Genomic DNA, 19,601 nt, shown 5'->3' with positions numbered 1-19,601 from the left:
TGAGCATGTGCTTGTTGTCGCGTCTCTCTGACTGGAAGCCAGTGTTTGAGACAGCTAAACACCAATGAAACCTACAATAAATATTGTAGCCACAGGGGTCTCCTCCAACACAGACGATCCTCCTCACACAGGCCCTTGGGGGTGTCTCCTGTCTGACTGGGGCCCTGGCCCTGCCACAAGAGGCCCCCAGGTATTAGCCAGTCATGACCGGCAGTAACCCCCCCCCCCCCCCAAACGGCCACTTTACTTTTGATTAAGCGCTCTCTCTCTCTCTCCTTACTCCCTTTCACTTCCCCCTTTCCTCCCTACAAAATCCATTCTTTCTGGCTCCCTCCTCCCTCCCATCTCCTCTTTTCCTCCTCCTCCCTTCCTCCCTCCCATCTCCTCTTCCCCCTCCCCCCCCTCCCCCCTCCCATCTCCCCACTTCTCCTTCTACCTCCTCCTTTCTCCTCCGTCCCTCTCCCCTTCCCCCTCCCCCCTCCCCCCTCCAGGAACCGGCACCAGCCTCAGTCTCCTCGGGGGGTCACTTGACGGAGGGCAACCACAGCCAATCATCTGGCGTGTTATCGCGATTCATGAACGAGACAGACATGGCCCATTTTTGGCCTTGTGCCAGTCCTGTGAGTACTCAGACGCTTCTCTGGGAGACGTGAGCAACAGGTGTTCTGCATACGCAACAACAGCCCCCTCTCCAGGATGCCCTGGGACAAAGGCCATGCAGATGAAGGCTCATTCCAATAGGTGGTGTTGGGGGAGGGAGTTGTCTAGGGGGGGTTTACATGACAATTTGTGTCTGTGCATCTGAATTGAGCCTCTGAAGAGTACTGCCATCAACACCCCTATGGTCATCCAAGTGGCCAGTAGGCAAATAGGTGCTGAGATGAGGGATGTGATATGTTAGAAATAACCCCATTAACCCTTGGTGAACACACACGCACACACACATTTGCCATTATATACAAGAGGTCATCCAACCCGAGGATTCAACGACATAGTTGATCTGCCAACGAACTTTGTTGTCAACATCAGCCAGGTTGCCGGTCTGCCAATGTTGGACCTAGTTGTCAATGTGGATATTGGTCTTTTGTGATGGACCCTACAAAGTTTCCAATCACATCCTGTCCGTCTACCTGACCATCATGTGGTGTTATGGTGATTCTATACTTCCCAGTCCTGTTATTCTGGCCACTGTTTAAACTGATGGGCGCCAATGCAGTGAGCTTTGAATGCTCAACTAATTCAGAACTATGAATATCAGACATATATATATGTATAGAAGATATGCAGTTTCAGTAGACCAACAAGACATACGTTTGCCAGTATGTTGTGTGCACACGCAAGTAGAATCTAGTACAGGAGAAAAGTTAAGTGACTTTTGAGATCCTATGATTGCTATGTCTGTTGAAGACAATCCGAGGGTGATGACTTTACATAAGTTTACACTGATAGCATGATGACACCAGCCCACTGTATACACCCCTGATATCTCTGCTTGCTAAGATTAGGGGTGAGATAGGTAGCACTCAGGGGTGGTCAGGGGGCAGTGGAGATAAGAGTTTGTGGCCTGATGTGATTGCTGGAGGTGGTGTTGATGAAGCTATAGGGGAGGTTGTGAGTCTGGGATTAGCATTAAGTATGCTAACATTGCTTTTATTGTTGGCTGTGGGCTCTTTGTGTGGAACAAAGAACATTTGAAATGGATTTCAAATGCCAGATTTCATTGAGGAACTACAGCCCCTTGTGCAGCACTCAGCAATCATGGCTTCTCAAAACATCATGAAGACTTTGAAACCCTTGAAACAATGTGTAAAAAATACCCAGAGATATCAACCTGATACTGAACACTGTTGAAAAAGAAGATCCATACCACAACATTATCAGTAGTTTCTGAACTCGGATCATAGTGCACCCTGACTCATCACCAATGCAATAAAATAACACCATATCACCATGTCATGGCAATTTTTAGATAAATACTGGAGAACTCTGAACTGACAAACTGAAACACTGTGACCCATATTGACCAATGACCACCAACAACTATCACTTTAATCATTCGTAATCATAGTAAAAGTGTACAACCGCGTCAGTAAACAAAGTAATGGGGTACCTATGTCAGTGTCTGATCAATGAAATTGCGAAATTATGCAGAGGGGCGCAGAAGGAGGTTGAGTGGATCTCCGCAAGACGGAGTGCAAAGCTGCGAGGTCATTATGAGTCAGAATGGACGGATAGTTGCGTCACTTAGCTGGAGCTGAGTATATTAGATGGTGAACGTTTAGCGTTCTGGTACACTTGGGTTATTCTCTACCACAGCCTACAGGTAAGACCAGATTGATTGACCTATTTTGCATATTATGACAACTTTCTTGATGCAGTTTATCAATTTTTAGCCTAGATAGAAAAGCGAATAGAATATTTTTACCAACGATTGTTAAAACAGTAGCCCACTAAAAGAGCAAAATGCGCTATAGATTACATTCACGAACCGTTTCATAATTAAAAAGTTAGCGCTATAGTCTGTTGGTGATTATTTAAACGTGGTGCCATACTTTATTTTAAAAAAATGACAAAAGAAAAGTATTCTAAAGTCGACCGAGAAAAAACTTTATTTGAACAAATCATTAGATTGTGCTCATCAGTCATTATTATTTATTTTTTTAAGTATAGGCTACAACTTTAAACCGAGCTAGCCATTTCTCCCGGTCCTGAAGCACAGGGCTCAATCAAAACAATGCCAGTGTATATTTTGAAGAAAAACGTGCATTTACCGTTAGATCACATAGCACTTGAGAGCAAACCTTTAACTATTTATGACTTTTACAGCCAACTGTCAAGATGAAACTTGCCATCGCCATCGCCGTGCTCATGCTTGTGTTCGCTGCACACACAGGTATGAGCCCATGACTTAAAGCTAACAAAATGAACCCACACCTCCCCACTCAACCACACACACTCAACCCTTTCTCTCTAGCTCAAACTTTTTCTCTCTATTCTCTCTATCTCTGGCTCTCCCTTTGTCGCTTTCCATTTGGTCTAACCTTCTTGTTTGCTCCCATCAATAGAAGCCCAGGAGGAGCAAACTATTGAGCAGCGTTTTGCCACCTTCCAGACCCAGGTGAAGGAACTGACCGATGGTCTGGCTGAGAAGACCAAGACTACTCTAGAGCAGATTCATCAGAGCGAGTTTGCCACCAAAACCAGGTGGGCACACACACACACACAGACACAGACACACACACACACAAACAAACATACACACACACAAACAAACACACGTACCATGACAGCACTTTATTTTCGTGGCTCAATTGGGGTCTGTTTTATCTTCACCAGGGACTGGTTCACTGAGCAGTTTGAGAAGGTCAAGCAGAAGGTGGATGAGACCTTCCCCAAGGACCAATAAGCTCCTGATCTCTCGCCCTTTAATGACCTTTCGGACTTCCTGTTCCGCCGTTTACAAGGCTCATCATATGGAAAACCCTCATGTTGTGGTCACATCCCACTCTAGGTGAAGAGAAACCATTGATCTGAGTGTCATTTCTGGATCTTGCCCAGTACAGAAACAATACAAATGTGTCCGAAGTTAGTTGAATGTTAACAATAAAAAAAAAACATGAATAATATGAATTTGCTTCAGTATTTCTTTAATCTGAATGAAAACAATGTTCTTTGTAGATGTGAAAACGGTGATCTGTCTTAAAAATAATAAAGCAAACGCATCATTAGTAATTCCAACGGGACGTTTGGGTTGGATAGAACGATTTTTCTGTCTTTTACAGGTTAATACTTACATATTAACAACAGCATCTATTCAAAGACAATATTTTGAAACAGTGTGTGGCCATTTTCAATGCCTTGCGAATGTGAGCAAACGTGATGATATGGATGTAAGATATTTGATCACTGATTTCAATTAATTTACACGTGAACACAAATTAAAACAAATACATGACAACACATTCATTAATTACTGGAGATCAGGGGCTTTATATCATACCACACATTGTGCTGTTGTTGTATGACATATACATATGCATATACATGCATATACATACACATATACATTCCGTCGTTTAGCAGACGCTCTTATCCAGAGCGACTTACAGTAAGTACAGGGACATTCTCCCCTGAGGCAAGTAGGGTGAAGTGCCTTTCCCAAGGACACAACTCAATTTTGCACGGCTGGGAATCGAACCGGCAACCTTCTGAATAATAGCCCGATTCCCTAACCGCTCAGCCATCTGACCCCTATGATCAGGGTTTAATAGTAATAAAGCAAAGCCAAATATAAATTTAGATAATCGTCCATGTGAATTTGTTGATTTTCTGTGGAAGTCAATATAGGATCATAATAAATTATGTAAGCCCGCTGTGTCCGTAGCAACACCAGTCATCACACGGGGGTATGTTGAGCACACAATAAAACATTTTATTTATTAGTATATTATAGCAACATACTTTAATTAGTATAATCTATAGTCATTATTAGTATTTCCATTTGTTGTTTGTTGCTGCATTAAAAGACACATTTTGATGCAAATTGTCTATTTGCATTTTGGGACTTGAACTCTATTAGATTTGCATGACCATATAACCTGTGGTAGCAGATAGCTGGTCTTACAGTTTAACACTTTCTTATCAAATGTCTGCAGAGCTATAAACATTCACATTCAACGCTCTACAATTCATGCACCTGTATCTTATAACTCTGGGTTTGGAAGTTATCACAAGTTCACATCAGTATCAGAGGTATAAACGTAATGGATAGATACAAGCAGAGATAAACGACAGATGGAGTCTGGCAGAGATAGCCGTCTATCTGGGTCAATAGCTGGTACCAAAGGGCAACTTCCAACATGGTGACCGGTGGCCATTTCAAGGCCCTGGCTAAAGTCGCTGTTTGCCTTGAGTTAATCATCTCTCTGTTGTCCTGGAACGTCCGAGGTCCGAAGAGTGATGGTGGGTTTAGGAGTCAGTGAGGTGAAAGGTCATACGGATCATAGGAGATGACCTACGATGAGGATATTCACTTTGATTGCCTGGCCTGACAGTGTGACAGCGTTCACTTGTCAGCCGATAGTTTCCTTCCATTCTGCATATTCCCAGTAGACCCTGTTCTGATTGGTGGAGAAATGGAGTAATGGATGAATAGAGGAATGATAAGATGGAAGACTGTCCTTACATCTAAAGTAGCATCTACGAAACTGAAATAGTGTCACAAGGTTGGTATCATTGTGTACTATCATCAACACAATGGTTATGAAACTTGACAGGTTTATAAAACTGATCTGGGCCATTTTGTTTTGTAATGTTATGGATTGGACTGGACTCAATTCATGTTGTAAATCCCAAAGATGCACACCAAACAAGTCAAAACAAAGAGAACTCGCTGATTCAAATGCAATATACTACTCACAATAGCAGCAATGAAAAAATAAAGATGATGAAAATCAACTCTATAAACAGATCAGTATTTATAATACCGTCAAAAGTTGGGCGTTATATGTTGCTCACTCTGGAGGCTGAAGGAGGCTGCAGGGCAAAACTATTCACAGCAAAGTAATACATGTCAGTCTTTTTTGTATCGAGCAAAGTTCTCAAGGACTGCTGATATCAAATTGATTCAGAGTTGGACTCTGCTCACCAAATCCACTGACAAGGTCCACTGGAAGCCATCCAACATGTACTCACTTGCCAACACAGGAACCAACATCTGCAGGAACAGAGACTTCTGCTACTGTCTGATCTGTAAACGTATCAAGCTTCTGCCAAATAGGCTGCCTAGTCTGACCCCAGAGAACATGTGTACAGCTGAACACCTGATGTGGAAAGACCCTAGACATCCAAAAAGGTGCTCAAGGCCAAAACGCCAATTAAATCTGTTACATGGCCAAAACTGAATTCCAAAATCTGGAGTTCGAACAATGCTTCTGTGCTGAACAGCATACAACCAGACCACAATAAGAAATACCAGGAAAGACTAATTAACAGAGGCCAAAATGATTTCCCTTACCAAGCAAAAGGGTTAAGTAGCTCTGCAAACAGATAGTGGTCAGAAAAACAAGAGCAGTGGTCACGTGACTGGTCTTCTAATAGCCTACGAACCCCTTGACCACATCTGAATATGAAGTAGGAGCTTGTCACAAAACAGCCAAAACTCATCAAAAGGTCAAGGAAAAGGTAACCCACTCTCTCATTCACAATGCTTTCGTTGGGTTTCATTTTGTGTGTCGGTGTACCGTTGGTCATGCAGCACGTATTGGAGGAGTTTGATGTGGAGGGGAGGTTCCAGATTTGATGTGTTGTGTGAACACACTTGGTAAACATGTAAATACTGTGTTCTGAATTGATCTGAATCACACAGAAGTACGTTGTCTTGTCAAGATATGTGTGTGCAATTGTGTGCATGTGGTTTGAGGCTAATCCTCTTCTTTCCGTGTTCTTTCACAGATGCAGACGATGATGCAGGTCGTAGCTCTTATACTGCTGATGCAAGGTATGAAATTGTCTAAATAAAATAACAAAATAAAAAAACAACTAGAAAACAGCGACATCTTGAGGGAGAGCCTTCATTCTCTCTTCTCTCGTCCTTTTTGACCCTCTCTCCAACCCCTTCCCCTCTCTTTCTTCCTCCACCCCTTCCCCTCTCTCGTCCTGTTTGTATTCGGCAGTGTGCGAGCCCATCGTAGCACAGACACCCCCAGCTTCAGGGTCTGAGTCTGAACCTGGTCTACTGCAACGTGTTTCAGACAGATACAGGTACACACACACACTTTCCCCCCCTCCACCAAACACAGGCATTAAGATCAACTACCAGATGAAGTTTATAGACTACCAATGACCAATTGTGTATGTTATCCAATTCTTGTAAGATCAAATGTACAAATACCTCTTCCACCTACCTATTCCCAGGAATGGCGTTGCCCGAGTCAAGGGAATTGGAGGAACTGTTTTGGGATACGCGGGTGCATACTACGAAGACCACATCAAGCCCGTAACTGAGCCCTACATCAACATGGTCTCATCCCTCAGCAGTTCTGTCTATGACCGAGTCCAACAGTTCCGATCCGACTGAACAGACAGTGGGTCAAAACCGTTTCAAATCACAAACATTGATTTGGGTCATACGGTCTCTTTTCGACCATTACGCCGTGCAGACAGACTTACACACGGACTCATGCAAGTCTCGCAATGTCACAGACACACAGTGTACAGTATACAGCACATCAGGGTAATTCAAACTGATCAAAGAGCTATTAAGGAAAGGTGGTGGTGATATGGGGTTAAACTGATGTGGCCCAGAACCTCTGTGTTCTAGATATCAGGGATGTGGTTGACTGATATTCTGTGGCTTATGGGAATAAATATATCAAGATGCTTTTGTGTGTGTGTAGTGTTTGTTATTTAAGCAATAAGCCCCAGGAGGCCGTGGTTTACGCTGATTTTAGAACAGGTAAGGGGAGTTGTTAGGCACGACGCGAAGCGGGGCTTATTGCTTTTCTAAAACTGTTTCTACAAATATTTGATATGGTTTCATCAATAAAAACAATTAAAAACAAAATAGTTTAATGATAAACCGTCATTCTTCCGCTACTACAAAGTATAGTTCCAACATCAATCGTTGCCACGCAACAGCCAGATGGACATCTTTGCCGTCTTTTTCAATTTGAAATATTCGATGCGCAGTAATATGGAATGTTAAAGAATGTTATGAGGACAACCTGTGAAGTTATGCTGGATTTTACAACGGCATGGAATGCCATATAGCCAATCACAATCAAGGTTGGGAACAACCAGTTTTAGAAATATTTATTCAGTTCAACAATTTTTGAGAGAAAAGAACGGCGGGGGAGTAATATTGATTAGGTTGTACAGATTACTGTTATCAGAGTAGCGAGGGTCAAAGTTGAGGGAAGAGCAATGTGGTTGTCTGAGTTCAACAGGTCTATTGTCTGGACTGGATTCCAGAGGAAAGGAGAGAAGAGGAGGAGAGAAGGAGAGGATAGGAGTAGGGTGGAGAAGTGAGGAGAAAAGTGGAGGGAGGGGAGGAGAGGAGAAAGACTGGAGAGGAGAGAAGGAGGGAAGGAGTGAGGGGAAGGAGAGCGATGGGAAGTAAAAGAGGAGAGATAAGTGGAGGGGAAATGGGATGGGAGGAGTAAACGAGGAGAGACAAGGAGTACAGCGGGGAGAGGAGAAGAGAGGAGAAGTGATGAGAGGAGGAATACAGAACAGATGAAAGGAAGGGGGTCTCCGAGGAGAAATGAGGAGAGATGAGGAAGAGACGATGTGGAAGGGAGACAAGGGGACGAGAGGAGAGAGGACACCTGTGTGACCTGCTGGTCATTTCTCTCTGCTCTCTGCTGCTCTCTACATTGATCTTGGAGTACAGTCAAGAAACACAGCCCACATAACTTGCTCAATCTTCAGACTACAGTGAGGACAAAAAACATTTGAACATAGTGGCAAAACATCTACTCAAATGAAGACTTTACAATAATGTGGCACATTAACTAATGTTTCATTAGACCTGTTTACATGCAAAAACTTTAAAAAGTTCTTAATTGAAAAGCACTTCACCATCAACTTATAAATATAAAGTACATGGAGACATTTTGGCTTCCATGAAGGTTCATTAAAAGTTCAATTGCACAACCCCCACTGTCAAATATTTCACCATATGTACGGAGATAGAAAATCAAGTGCAATGGACTTTGTGTAGGTGAATACGTGTGTGGATGTTTGTCCCATAGATACAATGTGTGCGGCCAGGCGTGTGTGTGTGTGCATATCTGAGTAAATGTGTGTGTAAAATATGTGTGGGGGTTTAAGTGTGTGTGTGTGTGCGTGTGTGCATGTGCGTGCTAATTAGATGACGTGTTGGCTCTGCTCCCTATATCATCCTGTCCACTGGTCTGGAGAATTACAGACAACTCACTATCAGAGAAGACTGTCTTACTGTTCAACTCACAGATCAGAACCGATACATCTGCAGGTAACATTTTCTGCAACTTCTTTTTAATGCATACTTACTTATTTTAGGAAGTTATTTTTCAACATTTTGATGCAATACATTGCACTAGAATTTGTATGACTGAAAATCATTTCTTTTACAGATATGTCTGGGAAATACCTCCTTGCCGTTTTCCTTGCCCTCCAAGGTAGGAACCTGAACACACCACACACAACTCCCATAACCACCCTGTGCGGTTCTGTATCCATCAAATATACCACAGCATGCTTACTGCACATAGTCTCCAATTCCAAGACTTTCGTACTAGAATTTGTACTCTGTTTGTACACTATGGGGGAAAGCATTGCTCTGCCTTGATGTTTAGCTGTCCCATAGAATGGATGCTGCTGATGTTAATAGTACTGATCACTTTTTACATTGTGATACATGCTTCACTAACAAGTCCCGTTGCGAAGCTGCAGAATATGTGAGGTTGTTTGTGAGTCCATATCAGGTTATCAAAATGTCAAGTTGTAAATCAAAGTAATTTTGGTGGTAGAATAACAAATTGGGTTAAAATAAGTTCAGAATAGGGACATAGATACAGCCAACCTTGTCTGGAAGCTCAGCGACAGAGATCTCTGGGTCTGGACCTAACAACCTCTGCTGTCACCACTGGTATCTGTTTGTCAGCTCAAAGGCCTTGCGAGCTGATTGGTTGAGGGAATCTATGGCATCCAGAAGCTGTCTGATAAAGCCTTCCCCAATAGGTTTTCTAGAGGGATAATGGAGGGCAGAGAGGTCATGTTGGCCTGACCCATGACCACATATACAGACCCTCTCACACACACAGATAGAGCAGAGAGAGTTTGCCACACATGAAGAGAAAACAACCAGAAACAGACATCAAAATTTACCATTGCGACGCGGCAGAAATCTTTTTCTCTCTTTCTCTTCTCTTCCCTTCCTCCCTCCATCCCACCTGAGTATCCTCACTTGTCCCTGATCGATTTCCTCTCTCCACCCCCACCCCCCTCCTCCCCCAGTCTCCATGTCCCTGTGCCAGTTTGATGTTCCTGCACCAGACCAGGAGCTGGTGGACAAGTATGAGGCCATGAAGGGGGTGTTCTACAAGCGCCTTCTCACCGCCTACGGCAAGCTGCAGGCCGCCATGGGCCCCGTGGTAGAAAGCCTGGGAGAGGGACGTTCACAGGCTGCCAAGGATTACGTTGAGGACATGCAAACCAAGCCCCAGTTCCAGGCTGTCGTCAAGGTCGCAACGTGAGTAACGCCACCCTCATACTGTTAGTCAGTCAGTCAGTCAGTCAGTAGGTCTTGGCATCAGACGGTTCATATTTATCTACGAACGTGATTGGTCGGATTCAGCTTTTTTTCTGATGCCAGCATCCTGTGCATGACACCCTCTCTCCTCTCTTGCTCTGTGCTCTGCAGCGGTCTGGCCGGTGAGGCAGCTCCCCTGGTGGACAAGGCTCGCAGTGCCGGCCTGGGCATCTACGGAAAGTACCTGCGCCCCCACGTTGGCACCTACCTGGATGACGTCATCACCCAAGCCAAGGTGTACCTGGACACGTACCTGCCCGCCGAGTAAAAACAGACACGGTCGCAAACAAAAACGTGCATGTTTCCTGCCTTTCACCTTAGCGCTGTAGCTAGCTTAGCGCTGTAGCTAGCTTAGCGCTTTAGCTAGCTGTTAGTGGTAAAAAGGCTATCCCACCCAGTATTTTAACTCATCCCCCCTCCCCAAACCCACCTCCCTGCCCTTCCTCTCTCACCCCCAACCTCATTCCAAAGTTAACCCCTTTTGTTGACATTCCACAAACAACGGACTTTGCCTAAGAAAACCAAGGTCAGAGCAAGGTAGATGAAATAATGACATTGTTTGTCTATCTGTGTGCATGTACAGTTTGTAACTCTGTGTCTGTTGCTCTCGCATGAGTGTATGTGTGGACTTGTTTGTGAGTATTGTCAGTAAAAATTTGGAACTTGAAACCCTGGAGTCATTTTTCATTTACTAAGGTGCATCACACAACACTATCTATGACATTTCACGAACTTTTACCTTCATTTATTTTTTGTGTTTAATATGAAATATACATCCTCATGTCTCAAAACAACCACATCAGAAACATACAAATGACATGACGAAAACCAATGGTCCAGTCATGATCAACAGAGACTCTGCACTTCCTTAAGTTAATAACCTCACTCAGCAGACTTGAGTCATTTAGGCATCTTCTTGCAGTGGATAATCTAACTGCTCTTTAAATCATAATCATGTGAAGACACATGTTATGATGTAATCATTATTGCAAAGAAAATAAGTTTGTTTGGCAGCAGTTGCACGGCATGTAGTGACGTAGCAGCGTGTAGTTTGTGAGCATGGGTGTCCAGGTCTGTGATGCATGCAGTGTTTCTGTCCACTAAAATGGAAGGCCCAGACCTTCAATGAAACGCATCTACAGCGTAATCTGATTGCGTAAGAGATATCCGTGGATGACATGACATGCAGCCTGAGGGTCATGCCAGACCAAGTTTCGGCCACATCTGTCATTTCAAAACCCATACATCCTGTCTGTACAGGATGAGGAAGTGAGGTCATTCATGAACTAGCAGTGGAAGCATAGAGGATATAAAGTCTCTCTTATTCACCACGCATCCACACAACCTCTCTGTCCCTGCATCCTTCCATGGCCCGGTGGTCACGCTGGGTTTATGCTTGTGGATGTAGGGACGGAGGGACGGAGGGACGGAGGGAGGGAGGGACGGAGGGACGGAGGGATGGAGGGACGGAGGGACGGAGGGACGGAGGGAAGGAGGGATGGAGGGATGGAGGGATGGAGGGAAGGATGGCTGGAGGACTGAATGAATAGAGGTATGAACACATGGAAAACTGTTGTTACATCTAATGCAGCCTCTCTGAAACTGAAATGGTGCCATGAGCTTTGTATCATTGTGTGCTACCATCAACACAATGATGATGAAACTTGACTTGTTTATAAAACTGATTGGGGCCATTTTGGTATGTCACCATAGCCTGGCTGCCAGCCCAACTTCTCCCCGCCCACAAAAGAATTTGGTCGAGAAGTTGGGTCTGGAGGGTCTCATATTTGGGACAACTACAGAAAACCAGAATCGGGACGGACCAATGAAATTGCCAGGGCGGGCTTTATACGATGATGGACAGATGATCAACAGTAACGTAATCAACAATGTCACGAAAGAGCGCTTGGGTTGAATTCGTTTTCAACAAACAACATATTACGTTGCTCTGATTGGTTGTAGGTTTATCCAATTGAGCGAAGAGACATTTGTTTTACGAGTTCGGTTGAAACACGCCCCGTAGTCACAGCCCAACGGAGAGTTTTCAGACTCATATTCTGACTAGAATTATGAGTATGACAACGTCAGGCTAATGTCACCATGATGGAATAGACTCAATTCAATCAATTTTATAAATCCCAAAGGTAATTCAATCATCCAGTTTATGCCGTGTGCATACAAAATCTGTCAAAACAGAGAGGGCTTCCTTGTTAAAACGCGACAAAATGCACACAATAGCAGCAATTGAAAAGTAAAGATAATGAAAAATCAACAAAGCAATTTAATCTATCACGGAGTAAATGTGTCTCTATAAACAGTTCAGTATTTATAATACCGTTAAAATCTTGTATTATACGCTGCTCTTCTCTTTTGCAAAAAAAGAACAAAAATGAACACAAGGCTAAATGAATTGTCCCTGAAGGAGGCTGCAGGAGAAACTATTCACAGCAAAGTAAAACATGTCAGTCTTTTTGTATCAAGCAAAGTTCTCAAGGTCTGCAGATATCAAATTGATTCAGAGTTGGATTCTGCTCTCCAAATCCACTGTGTCCACTGCTGAGAGAAGGGGGGGGGGAAGGAGAGAGGGAAGGAGAGAGATGAGAAGTGAGGAGAGGAGAAATAAGAGGAGGGGAAATAGGAGGGAGGAGAAATGAGGAGGACTAGGGGGAGAAGAGAGGATAAGTGATGAGAGGAGGAATACAGAAGAACAGATGAAAGGTAGGAAGGTAGGTATTTTTCAGAGGAAAAATGAGGAGAGATGAGGAGAGATGAGGAAGAGATGAGGAAGAGATGAGGAAGAGATGAGGAGAGATGAGGAAGAGATGAGGAGAGATGAGGAGAGATGAGGAAGAGACAATGTGGAAGGGAGACAAGGGGACGAGAGGAGAGAGGACACCTGTGTGACCTGCTGGTCATTTCTCTTTGCTCTCTGCTGCTCTCCACATTGATCTTGGAGTACAGTCAAGAAACACAGCCCACATAACTTGCTCAATCTTCAGAGTACACTGAGGGCAAAAATGAATAGAATGGGTGCTGCTGATGTTATTAGTTCTGGTCTGTTTCTACATTGTGATACATGCTTCACCCCTCCCTCCAAACACACACCCACCTCCTCTTCCCGAGCTGGACAAGGGGGGGGGGGGAATGCCTTGGAATGCCTTGGGAACTGTTTGAGACTGTACAGCCCTTATCAGAACACACAGCCCTGAGACAGATAAGATGGTACTGTTGTGCAGGTTAGAACATCATAGCACTGTCTACCATGTCTAGAAACATCATAGTACTGCTCTTACATGTCTAGAACATCATAGTACTGCTCTACCATGTCTAGGACATCATAGTTTGCCATATCTAGAATGTCATAATAATGCTCTAACATGTCTAGAACATCATAGTACTGCTCTACCATTTCTAGAATGTCATAATACTGCTCTACCATGTCTAGAACATCATAGTGCTGCTCTACCATGTCTAGAACATCATAGTACTGCTCTACCATTTCTAGAATGTCATAATACTGCTCTAACATGTCTAGAACATCATAGTACTGCTTTGCCATATCTAGAATGTCATAATACTGCTCTACCATGTCTAGAACATCATAGTACTGCTCTAACATGTCTAGAACATCTTAGTACTGCTCTACCATGTCTAGAACATCATAGTACTGCTCTACCATGTCTAGAACATCATGCTACTGCCCCCCACGTGTCGTCGTCCCCCTTCTCCCCCCCATCCCGCCCCCACGGCAACTGGGCCTTCAGCGAACTTGCCTGTCCCCCCCCCCCCCAGACCCTGCTGGACTTGCCATCCAGCTGACCTGTAGAAGCCAGGCTGACGTGTCTTCACCACTCTAGACTTAGGACTCAGTCCCAGTAGGACGTTCACGCACGAGCATCGCGTTATGCAAGGGCCACAGTGTGTGTGTGTGTGTGTTTGCACAGGGGCAGGCTGAGATGCGGGGCAAAGATGGTGAGGAGGAGGGGGGCGGGGGGGGGGGGGGGTTGGCTGATACGACACAAATCAGTCAATCACAGATGAAAGGCCTCTGAATGATCGGCCCTCTGGCAGTGATCAGAGTGACTCTGACGGTGTACAGGACGTAAGCTGGCGCACGCATCCCTCCGGTGTGGCAACGGTGTCTGATTGAATGAGATGTCAAATAAGGAGCTGCTACGATGGGAGATCCCAATAGCGTCTCCATCTTCGATCATTCACTGTTTTTGCAGATACAAGGTTACAGCACCCACACACACACACACAAGACAGACTCCCAAACACACAAACACGCACCTACACGCGCACAATCCTGAACGGTGGCTGTTTATCTTCAAAAGAGTGCACTTTGGCTTTGGGAACGACAAGTCAACATATTTACACTCCTATATATACAGAGCAGCCAGAGAATTATTTTACCTGCTAACCTGCACGGCACAAGTATCTGAAGAGGAGAAAAAGTGAGTACAGATATCTATTTTTTCTTTTTCTACACTATACACTCACTCTTTTAAGCCAGTATTTCTGCTTTGGTCAAGTTTACATCAATCCAATGGAATCCAAAGCGTTGAAAAAGTATTTCTGTAATGTAAAGGTCTTTGAGAACTGGAAAGGGTAAGGAAAGATATTGAGTGCATCCACAAGAGAAAAGTGTACAGTGTCTCATTTATCAGGGTACAATATAACCTTGAAAACATTTGTAAATGTTTAAAAGTTTGTGTCATTTTCAGAATCTGCCACGATCATAGGAACTTAGAAACAGATTGTTGGGCAGTTGTCTGCCACTAGGAAATCCAGGAGAATGCTGCCCTCTAGTGGATAGGTTTATGAAAACATTTCCTTGTAAAAGTATCCAATGTTCTTGTGTCCACAGATCCCAAGTGACACCATGAACAAGCTGTTGGTCATTACTGTGCTTGTAGCTCTCCTGGCTATCAGTAAGTACACTTACGTTTCTCTCCCAACTTAGATCATACGAGTCACGTTCCCTTGCTGTGTCCCCAGCTAGGCCCGTCCCCCCGAACATAAGAAGGCCTGTAGTCCGAACAGCTAGCTAACGAACGCGCCCTGAGCAGCCGGACATTTCAGCGGTCTCTTTCTCTCTGACCTGTTTGACCCTGTCTGTTTTGCTCAGATGCTGAGAGCTTCCGTGTGGCTAGACAGGCGGAGGGAGAAATTGCGAGTGAGTTCGAGCCAGAAGGAACCCACAGCGAGGTCGCAGAGGAAGGAACCCACAGCGAGGTCGCAGAGGAAGGAACCCACAGCGAGGTCGCAGAAGAAGGAACCCACAGCGAGGTCGCAGAGGAAGGAACCCTGAGCAAGATCTCAACCTCTGTCAAGTCCTACTACGACAGCTCCATCGATACTGCCTCTGGATATCTGGACAGCCTCAGGGGGCTGAAACTGGAGGAGAAGGCCAAGTGAGACACTCAAACCCACACAACACAGTCAGATTGACAAATGTTGGCCTGCAAACAGGGTTTTGGTTTTAGTCAGATGTCAGATCCTATCTCGGGACTTATTTGATATTTTGAGCAGGGAAATGTGTTAAAATACATAATTTTGTGTTTGGCCAAGGCACTGAACGAAACCGCAGACATTAAAAACATTCCCAACGCAGCGACCACAAGATCATTCAAACATTCTGCGTGTGTTTGTGTGCGTCTGTTTTTCAGGAACCTTTATGAAGACACCACCAGAGCCATGAAGACCTACTCTGGCATCCTGCAGGACCAAGTCTACCACATCTTCTACCCCCAGCAGTAAAGACCCCCCCAATTCCCCCTATCCACCTACCACTCCCCAACAGCACCCTAGATCGTCGTAACTCTCGGTTGAATTTTTCAGTTGACCTAAACTCAGCCATCCCCGCGACATACAAAACATTCTAGAACCATTGTTTCAGAGAACCTGTCTAGAGCTCCACAGTAAGCCCAAGAGAGACTGGAAAAAGGAAACCTCTGAATGTAAAACAGTATTTAGATGCAAATGTCAGACCAAAGAGTGAAACAGCACATAGCACCTTATCATCAGGAGCCTGTAGGTATGCATTAGTCTACAGGAGACTACTATTGGAAGTCTGAGGATAAGAAGGTGTTTGCAGTTACTGCAGCGCCCCCTGGTGTCCTTCCTCCGCCTCATCAAGCAATGGATCTAGGACCTCAAGAAAAGAGTTTCAGAAAAGCAACATATTTATGTCACAATAAAAAACAATAAATAATTTGTAGGAAACTTGTGTGATGTGTTTAATAAATGGGAGACATTTAGAATATGCTGAATTCTTTTGCAGAATTTATCCTCTCTTGCCTGGGATTTTAACAAGAAATTATTTCACCGGCAAAGTTTGTTGAGCCAATAAAGGGTTTTGATTGTTAGCGGCAGAGTTATACAATTGAAACACCAATAGACAATGAAATACCACCAGCTTGCTTTCACATACATCTTGTGAGTTAATCAGCCGAATGAAGTTGCCATGTGTTAAAGAAAATCGATACGTCTTTAAACACATTGGGCCCGTGGCCATTATAGGTAACAGGCTTCACGTGGTGGACGGCTGCAACCTCCAGCTCCACGCGAAACATCAGGCGGGCCAGAGTGTAGGAGGCGGGCAGACGGCTGCTGGTCAGAGTGTAGGAGGCGGGCAGACGGCTGCTGGTCAGAGTGTAGGAGACGGGCAGACGGCTGCTGGTCAGAGTGTAGGAGGCGGGCAGACGGCTGCTGGTCAGAGTGTAGGAGACGGGCAGACGGCTGCTGGTCAGAGTGTAGGAGGCGGGCAGACGGCTGCTGGTCAGAGTGTAGGAGACGGGCAAACGGCTGCTGGTCAGAGTGTAGGAGGCGGGCAGACGGCTGCTGGTCAGAGTGTAGGAGACGGGCAGACTGCTGCTGGTCAGAGTGTAGGAGGCGGGCAGACGGCTGCTGGTCAGAGTGTAGGAGACGGGCAGACGGCTGCTGGTCAGAGTGTAGGAGGCGGGCAGACGGCTGCTGGTCAGAGTGTAGGAGACGGGCAGACGGCTGCTGGTCAGAGTGTAGGAGGCGGGCAGACGGCTGCTGGTCAGAGTGTAGGAGACGGGCAGACGGCTGCTGGTCAGAGTGTAGGAGGCGGGCAGACGGCTGCTGGTCAGAGTGTAGGAGACGGGCAGACGGCTGCTGGTCAGAGTGTAGGAGGCGGGCAGACGGCTGCTGGTCAGAGTGTAGGAGACGGGCAAACGGCTGCTGGTCAGAGTGTAGGAGGCGGGCAGACGGCTGCTGTTCAGAGTGTAGGAGACGGGCAGACGGCTGCTGGTCAGAGTGTAGGAGGCGGGCAAACGGCTGCTGGTCAGAGTGTAGGAGGCGGGCAAACGGCTGCTGGTCAGAGTGTAGGAGACGGGCAGACGGCTGCTGGTCAGAGTGTAGGAGGCGGGCAGACGGCTGCTGGTCAGAGTGTAGGAGACGGGCAGACGGCTGCTGGTCAGAGTGTAGGAGGCGGGCAGACGGCTGCTGGTCAGAGTGTAGGAGACGGGCAGACTGCTGCTGGTCAGAGTGTAGGAGGCGGGCAGACGGCTGCTGGTCAGAGTGTAGGAGGCGGGCAGACGGCTGCTGGTCAGAGTGTAGGAGGCGGCCAGACGGTGGATGAGGATGACTGACGAACCAAGCGTCGTCTCTTCTCGTCTGCTTTCCTCTCCTACCGCTGGCTCCTCTTCTGGCCAGGCCACACTGCAGGATGACTGACACACCTCACAGCTGGAGTTCACACGGCCGACCGTCCGCAGCATCCCCCTGACTCCCTCCCCCCCTCCCTCCCCCCCCTCCCCCCCTCCCTCCCTCCCCCCCCTCCCCCCTCCCTCCCTCCCTCCTCCCAATCTGCCTCAATCATCTAACTTCTGCCTCGCTCCCTCTTTCTGTCTTTTTTTCCGTTTTTTAAATCTCATTTCAACTCCAGTGAATTTGACCCTCGCAGCTGGTTTGGCAGCTACACTAACCAGTTGTGATTATTCCTCACAGTAGCCCACCCGCTCATTATAAAGGTTCTCTGGTGTCTGTGTGCGTAGGAGTGTTTGTGTGTGTGTTCCATGATAAACAAGAACAAGTCATATAACACGCACCTGGGTCTCACAGGAACGGCGCGCCAATGAGATTTTGACCAGCTGACTGCGGATCCTGTCTAGAGAGGAGGAGAGAGAGAGAAAGAGAGAAAGAGAGAGACAGAGAGAGAGAGAGAGTGTCACATACAGTCAGTGTGTTTTCGTAGCATGGATCGGTCAAGGTTGCTGGACAAGTTGGAGATGTCTGTTTGAAAATAGTAAAAAAAAGGAGATTATTATGCAGACACTTCATCTGCACTTCTCTCAATCACCACTAGATGGCAGTAAAGCCCAGGGATGCCTCAGTGGACTGTCTGGAGCGTGTATCGAGGTATAGTGTTTTGGACAATACAGGGGCCTGGGTCTTTCCTCAATGTATCAGGGGCACAGTGACAAGGGGCATCTTCTGTACATCAAGCCTCCAGCCCCCAGCCCTCAGCCCCAGCCCCCAGCCTCCAGCCCCCAGCCTCCAGCCTCCAGCCTCCAGCCCCCAGCCTCCAGCCCCCAGCCTCCAGCCCCCAGCCTCCAGCCCCAGCCCCCAGCCTCCAGCCCCCAGCCTCCAGCCTCCAGCCCCCAGCCTCCAGCCCCCAGCCTCCAGTCCCCAGCCTCCAGTCTCCAGCCCCCAGCCTCCAGTCCCCAGCCTCCAGCCTCCAGCCCCCAGCCTCCAGTCCCCAGCCTCCAGCCCCCAGCCCCCAGCCCCCAGTCCCCAGCCTCCAGCCCCCAGCCTCCAGCCCCCAGCCCCCAGCCTCCAGTCCCCAGCCCCCAGCCTCCAGCCCCCAGCCTCCAGTCCCCAGCCTCCAGCCTCCAGCCCCCAGCCTTCAGCCCCCAGCCTCCAGCCCCCAGCCCCCAGCCTCATACACGCGTTAATTCATGGCCTCTTGGAGAGACAGAAGATAGTAAAAGAGAAATAGAATGAGATGATGATAGAGAAAGAAAGAGGGGAGAGAGAGAGAGAGAGAGAGAGAGAGAGGGGGGGGAGAGAGGGAGTGGGAGAGGGGGGGAGAGGGAGTGGGAGAGAGAGAGGGGCCACCAGAGATGCAGTTCATAGAGGGGGAGATAAAGTGAGGACAGGTGAAATGAGGCTGGCATTCTTTGCAAACTTCAGCATGGGTGTGACCAGATTCTGAGTCTTAGGAACACATAACCATGACAGACACACACACACACACACGTGAGTCATTAGTTCATACACACGGGCACTGAACACAGAGAGTACATGGATTCATGCATTTTTATGTGAATCAATTATT

The 19,601-nt window shown here is 46.5% G+C and overlaps 4 protein-coding genes across 6 annotated transcripts; all 4 read left to right on the top strand.

The window, feature by feature from the left end:
- The first annotated feature begins 2,243 nt into the window (after positions 1–2,243).
- On the top strand, positions 2,244–3,626 carry apoc1 (apolipoprotein C-I). The gene is made up of 4 exons (XM_047037097.1): positions 2,244–2,323; positions 2,827–2,893; positions 3,066–3,204; positions 3,337–3,626. Exons 2-4 carry the CDS (start codon positions 2,839–2,841, stop codon positions 3,404–3,406), a joined length of 264 nt encoding a protein of 87 aa, XP_046893053.1. The 5' UTR covers positions 2,244–2,323; positions 2,827–2,838; the 3' UTR covers positions 3,407–3,626.
- Positions 3,627–5,891: 2,265 nt separating this feature from the next.
- apoc4 (apolipoprotein C-IV) lies at positions 5,892–7,381 on the top strand. 3 transcript variants are annotated; one of them, XR_006957506.1, is made up of 4 exons: positions 5,892–6,183; positions 6,454–6,499; positions 6,675–6,762; positions 6,916–7,381. XR_006957506.1 is itself a non-coding variant. In XM_047039131.1 (4 exons), the coding sequence occupies exons 1-4, from the start codon at positions 6,301–6,303 to the stop codon at positions 7,076–7,078; spliced, it is 327 nt and encodes a 108-aa protein (XP_046895087.1). In that variant the 5' UTR covers positions 6,225–6,300; the 3' UTR covers positions 7,079–7,381. The 3 variants fall into 3 exon arrangements, 1 of the variants encoding a protein (XP_046895087.1); XM_047039131.1 differs by lacking the exon at positions 5,892–6,183 and adding an exon at positions 6,225–6,330; XR_006957507.1 differs by lacking the exon at positions 5,892–6,183 and adding an exon at positions 6,297–6,369.
- Positions 7,382–8,889: 1,508 nt separating this feature from the next.
- Positions 8,890–10,963, top strand: apoa2 (apolipoprotein A-II). The gene is made up of 4 exons (XM_047036146.1): positions 8,890–8,995; positions 9,117–9,161; positions 10,000–10,234; positions 10,406–10,963. The coding sequence occupies exons 2-4, from the start codon at positions 9,119–9,121 to the stop codon at positions 10,560–10,562; spliced, it is 435 nt and encodes a 144-aa protein (XP_046892102.1). The 5' UTR covers positions 8,890–8,995; positions 9,117–9,118; the 3' UTR covers positions 10,563–10,963.
- A 3,687-nt stretch (positions 10,964–14,650) lies between these two features.
- On the top strand, positions 14,651–16,522 carry apoc2 (apolipoprotein C-II). The gene is made up of 4 exons (XM_047036612.1): positions 14,651–14,751; positions 15,165–15,228; positions 15,426–15,711; positions 15,967–16,522. The coding sequence occupies exons 2-4, from the start codon at positions 15,180–15,182 to the stop codon at positions 16,055–16,057; spliced, it is 426 nt and encodes a 141-aa protein (XP_046892568.1). The 5' UTR covers positions 14,651–14,751; positions 15,165–15,179; the 3' UTR covers positions 16,058–16,522.
- The last annotated feature ends 3,079 nt before the right edge of the window (positions 16,523–19,601 follow it).

Source organism: Hypomesus transpacificus, chromosome 2, assembly GCF_021917145.1.
Source record: "Hypomesus transpacificus isolate Combined female chromosome 2, fHypTra1, whole genome shotgun sequence".
NCBI classification, from domain to species: Eukaryota; Metazoa; Chordata; class Actinopteri; order Osmeriformes; family Osmeridae; genus Hypomesus; species Hypomesus transpacificus.
The sequence above is the reverse complement of the archived record's forward strand: the minus strand, read 5'-3'. Positions and strand labels throughout refer to the sequence as shown.

Bases quoted from the DNA above. Each gene is read 5' to 3' on its own strand.
- apoc1 (XM_047037097.1), top strand. From the start codon at position 2,839: ATGAAACTTGCCATCGCCATCGCCGTGCTCATGCTTGTGTTCGCTGCA. The intron at 2,894-3,065 runs GTATGAGCCCAT...TCCCATCAATAG, and splicing joins TGTGTTCGCTGCACACACAG to AAGCCCAGGAGGAGCAAACT. The intron at 3,205-3,336 runs GTGGGCACACAC...TATCTTCACCAG, and splicing joins GAGTTTGCCACCAAAACCAG to GGACTGGTTCACTGAGCAGT.
- apoc4 (XM_047039131.1), top strand. From the start codon at position 6,301: ATGTGTTGTGTGAACACACTTGGTAAACAT. The intron at 6,500-6,674 runs GTATGAAATTGT...TGTATTCGGCAG, and splicing joins TCTTATACTGCTGATGCAAG to TGTGCGAGCCCATCGTAGCA. The intron at 6,763-6,915 runs GTACACACACAC...ACCTATTCCCAG, and splicing joins CGTGTTTCAGACAGATACAG to GAATGGCGTTGCCCGAGTCA.
- apoa2 (XM_047036146.1), top strand. From the start codon at position 9,119: ATGTCTGGGAAATACCTCCTTGCCGTTTTCCTTGCCCTCCAAG. The intron at 9,162-9,999 runs GTAGGAACCTGA...CTCCTCCCCCAG, and splicing joins CGTTTTCCTTGCCCTCCAAG to TCTCCATGTCCCTGTGCCAG. The intron at 10,235-10,405 runs GTGAGTAACGCC...TGTGCTCTGCAG, and splicing joins GCTGTCGTCAAGGTCGCAAC to CGGTCTGGCCGGTGAGGCAG.
- apoc2 (XM_047036612.1), top strand. From the start codon at position 15,180: ATGAACAAGCTGTTGGTCATTACTGTGCTTGTAGCTCTCCTGGCTATC. The intron at 15,229-15,425 runs GTAAGTACACTT...TGTTTTGCTCAG, and splicing joins TGTAGCTCTCCTGGCTATCA to ATGCTGAGAGCTTCCGTGTG. The intron at 15,712-15,966 runs GTGAGACACTCA...TCTGTTTTTCAG, and splicing joins AAACTGGAGGAGAAGGCCAA to GAACCTTTATGAAGACACCA.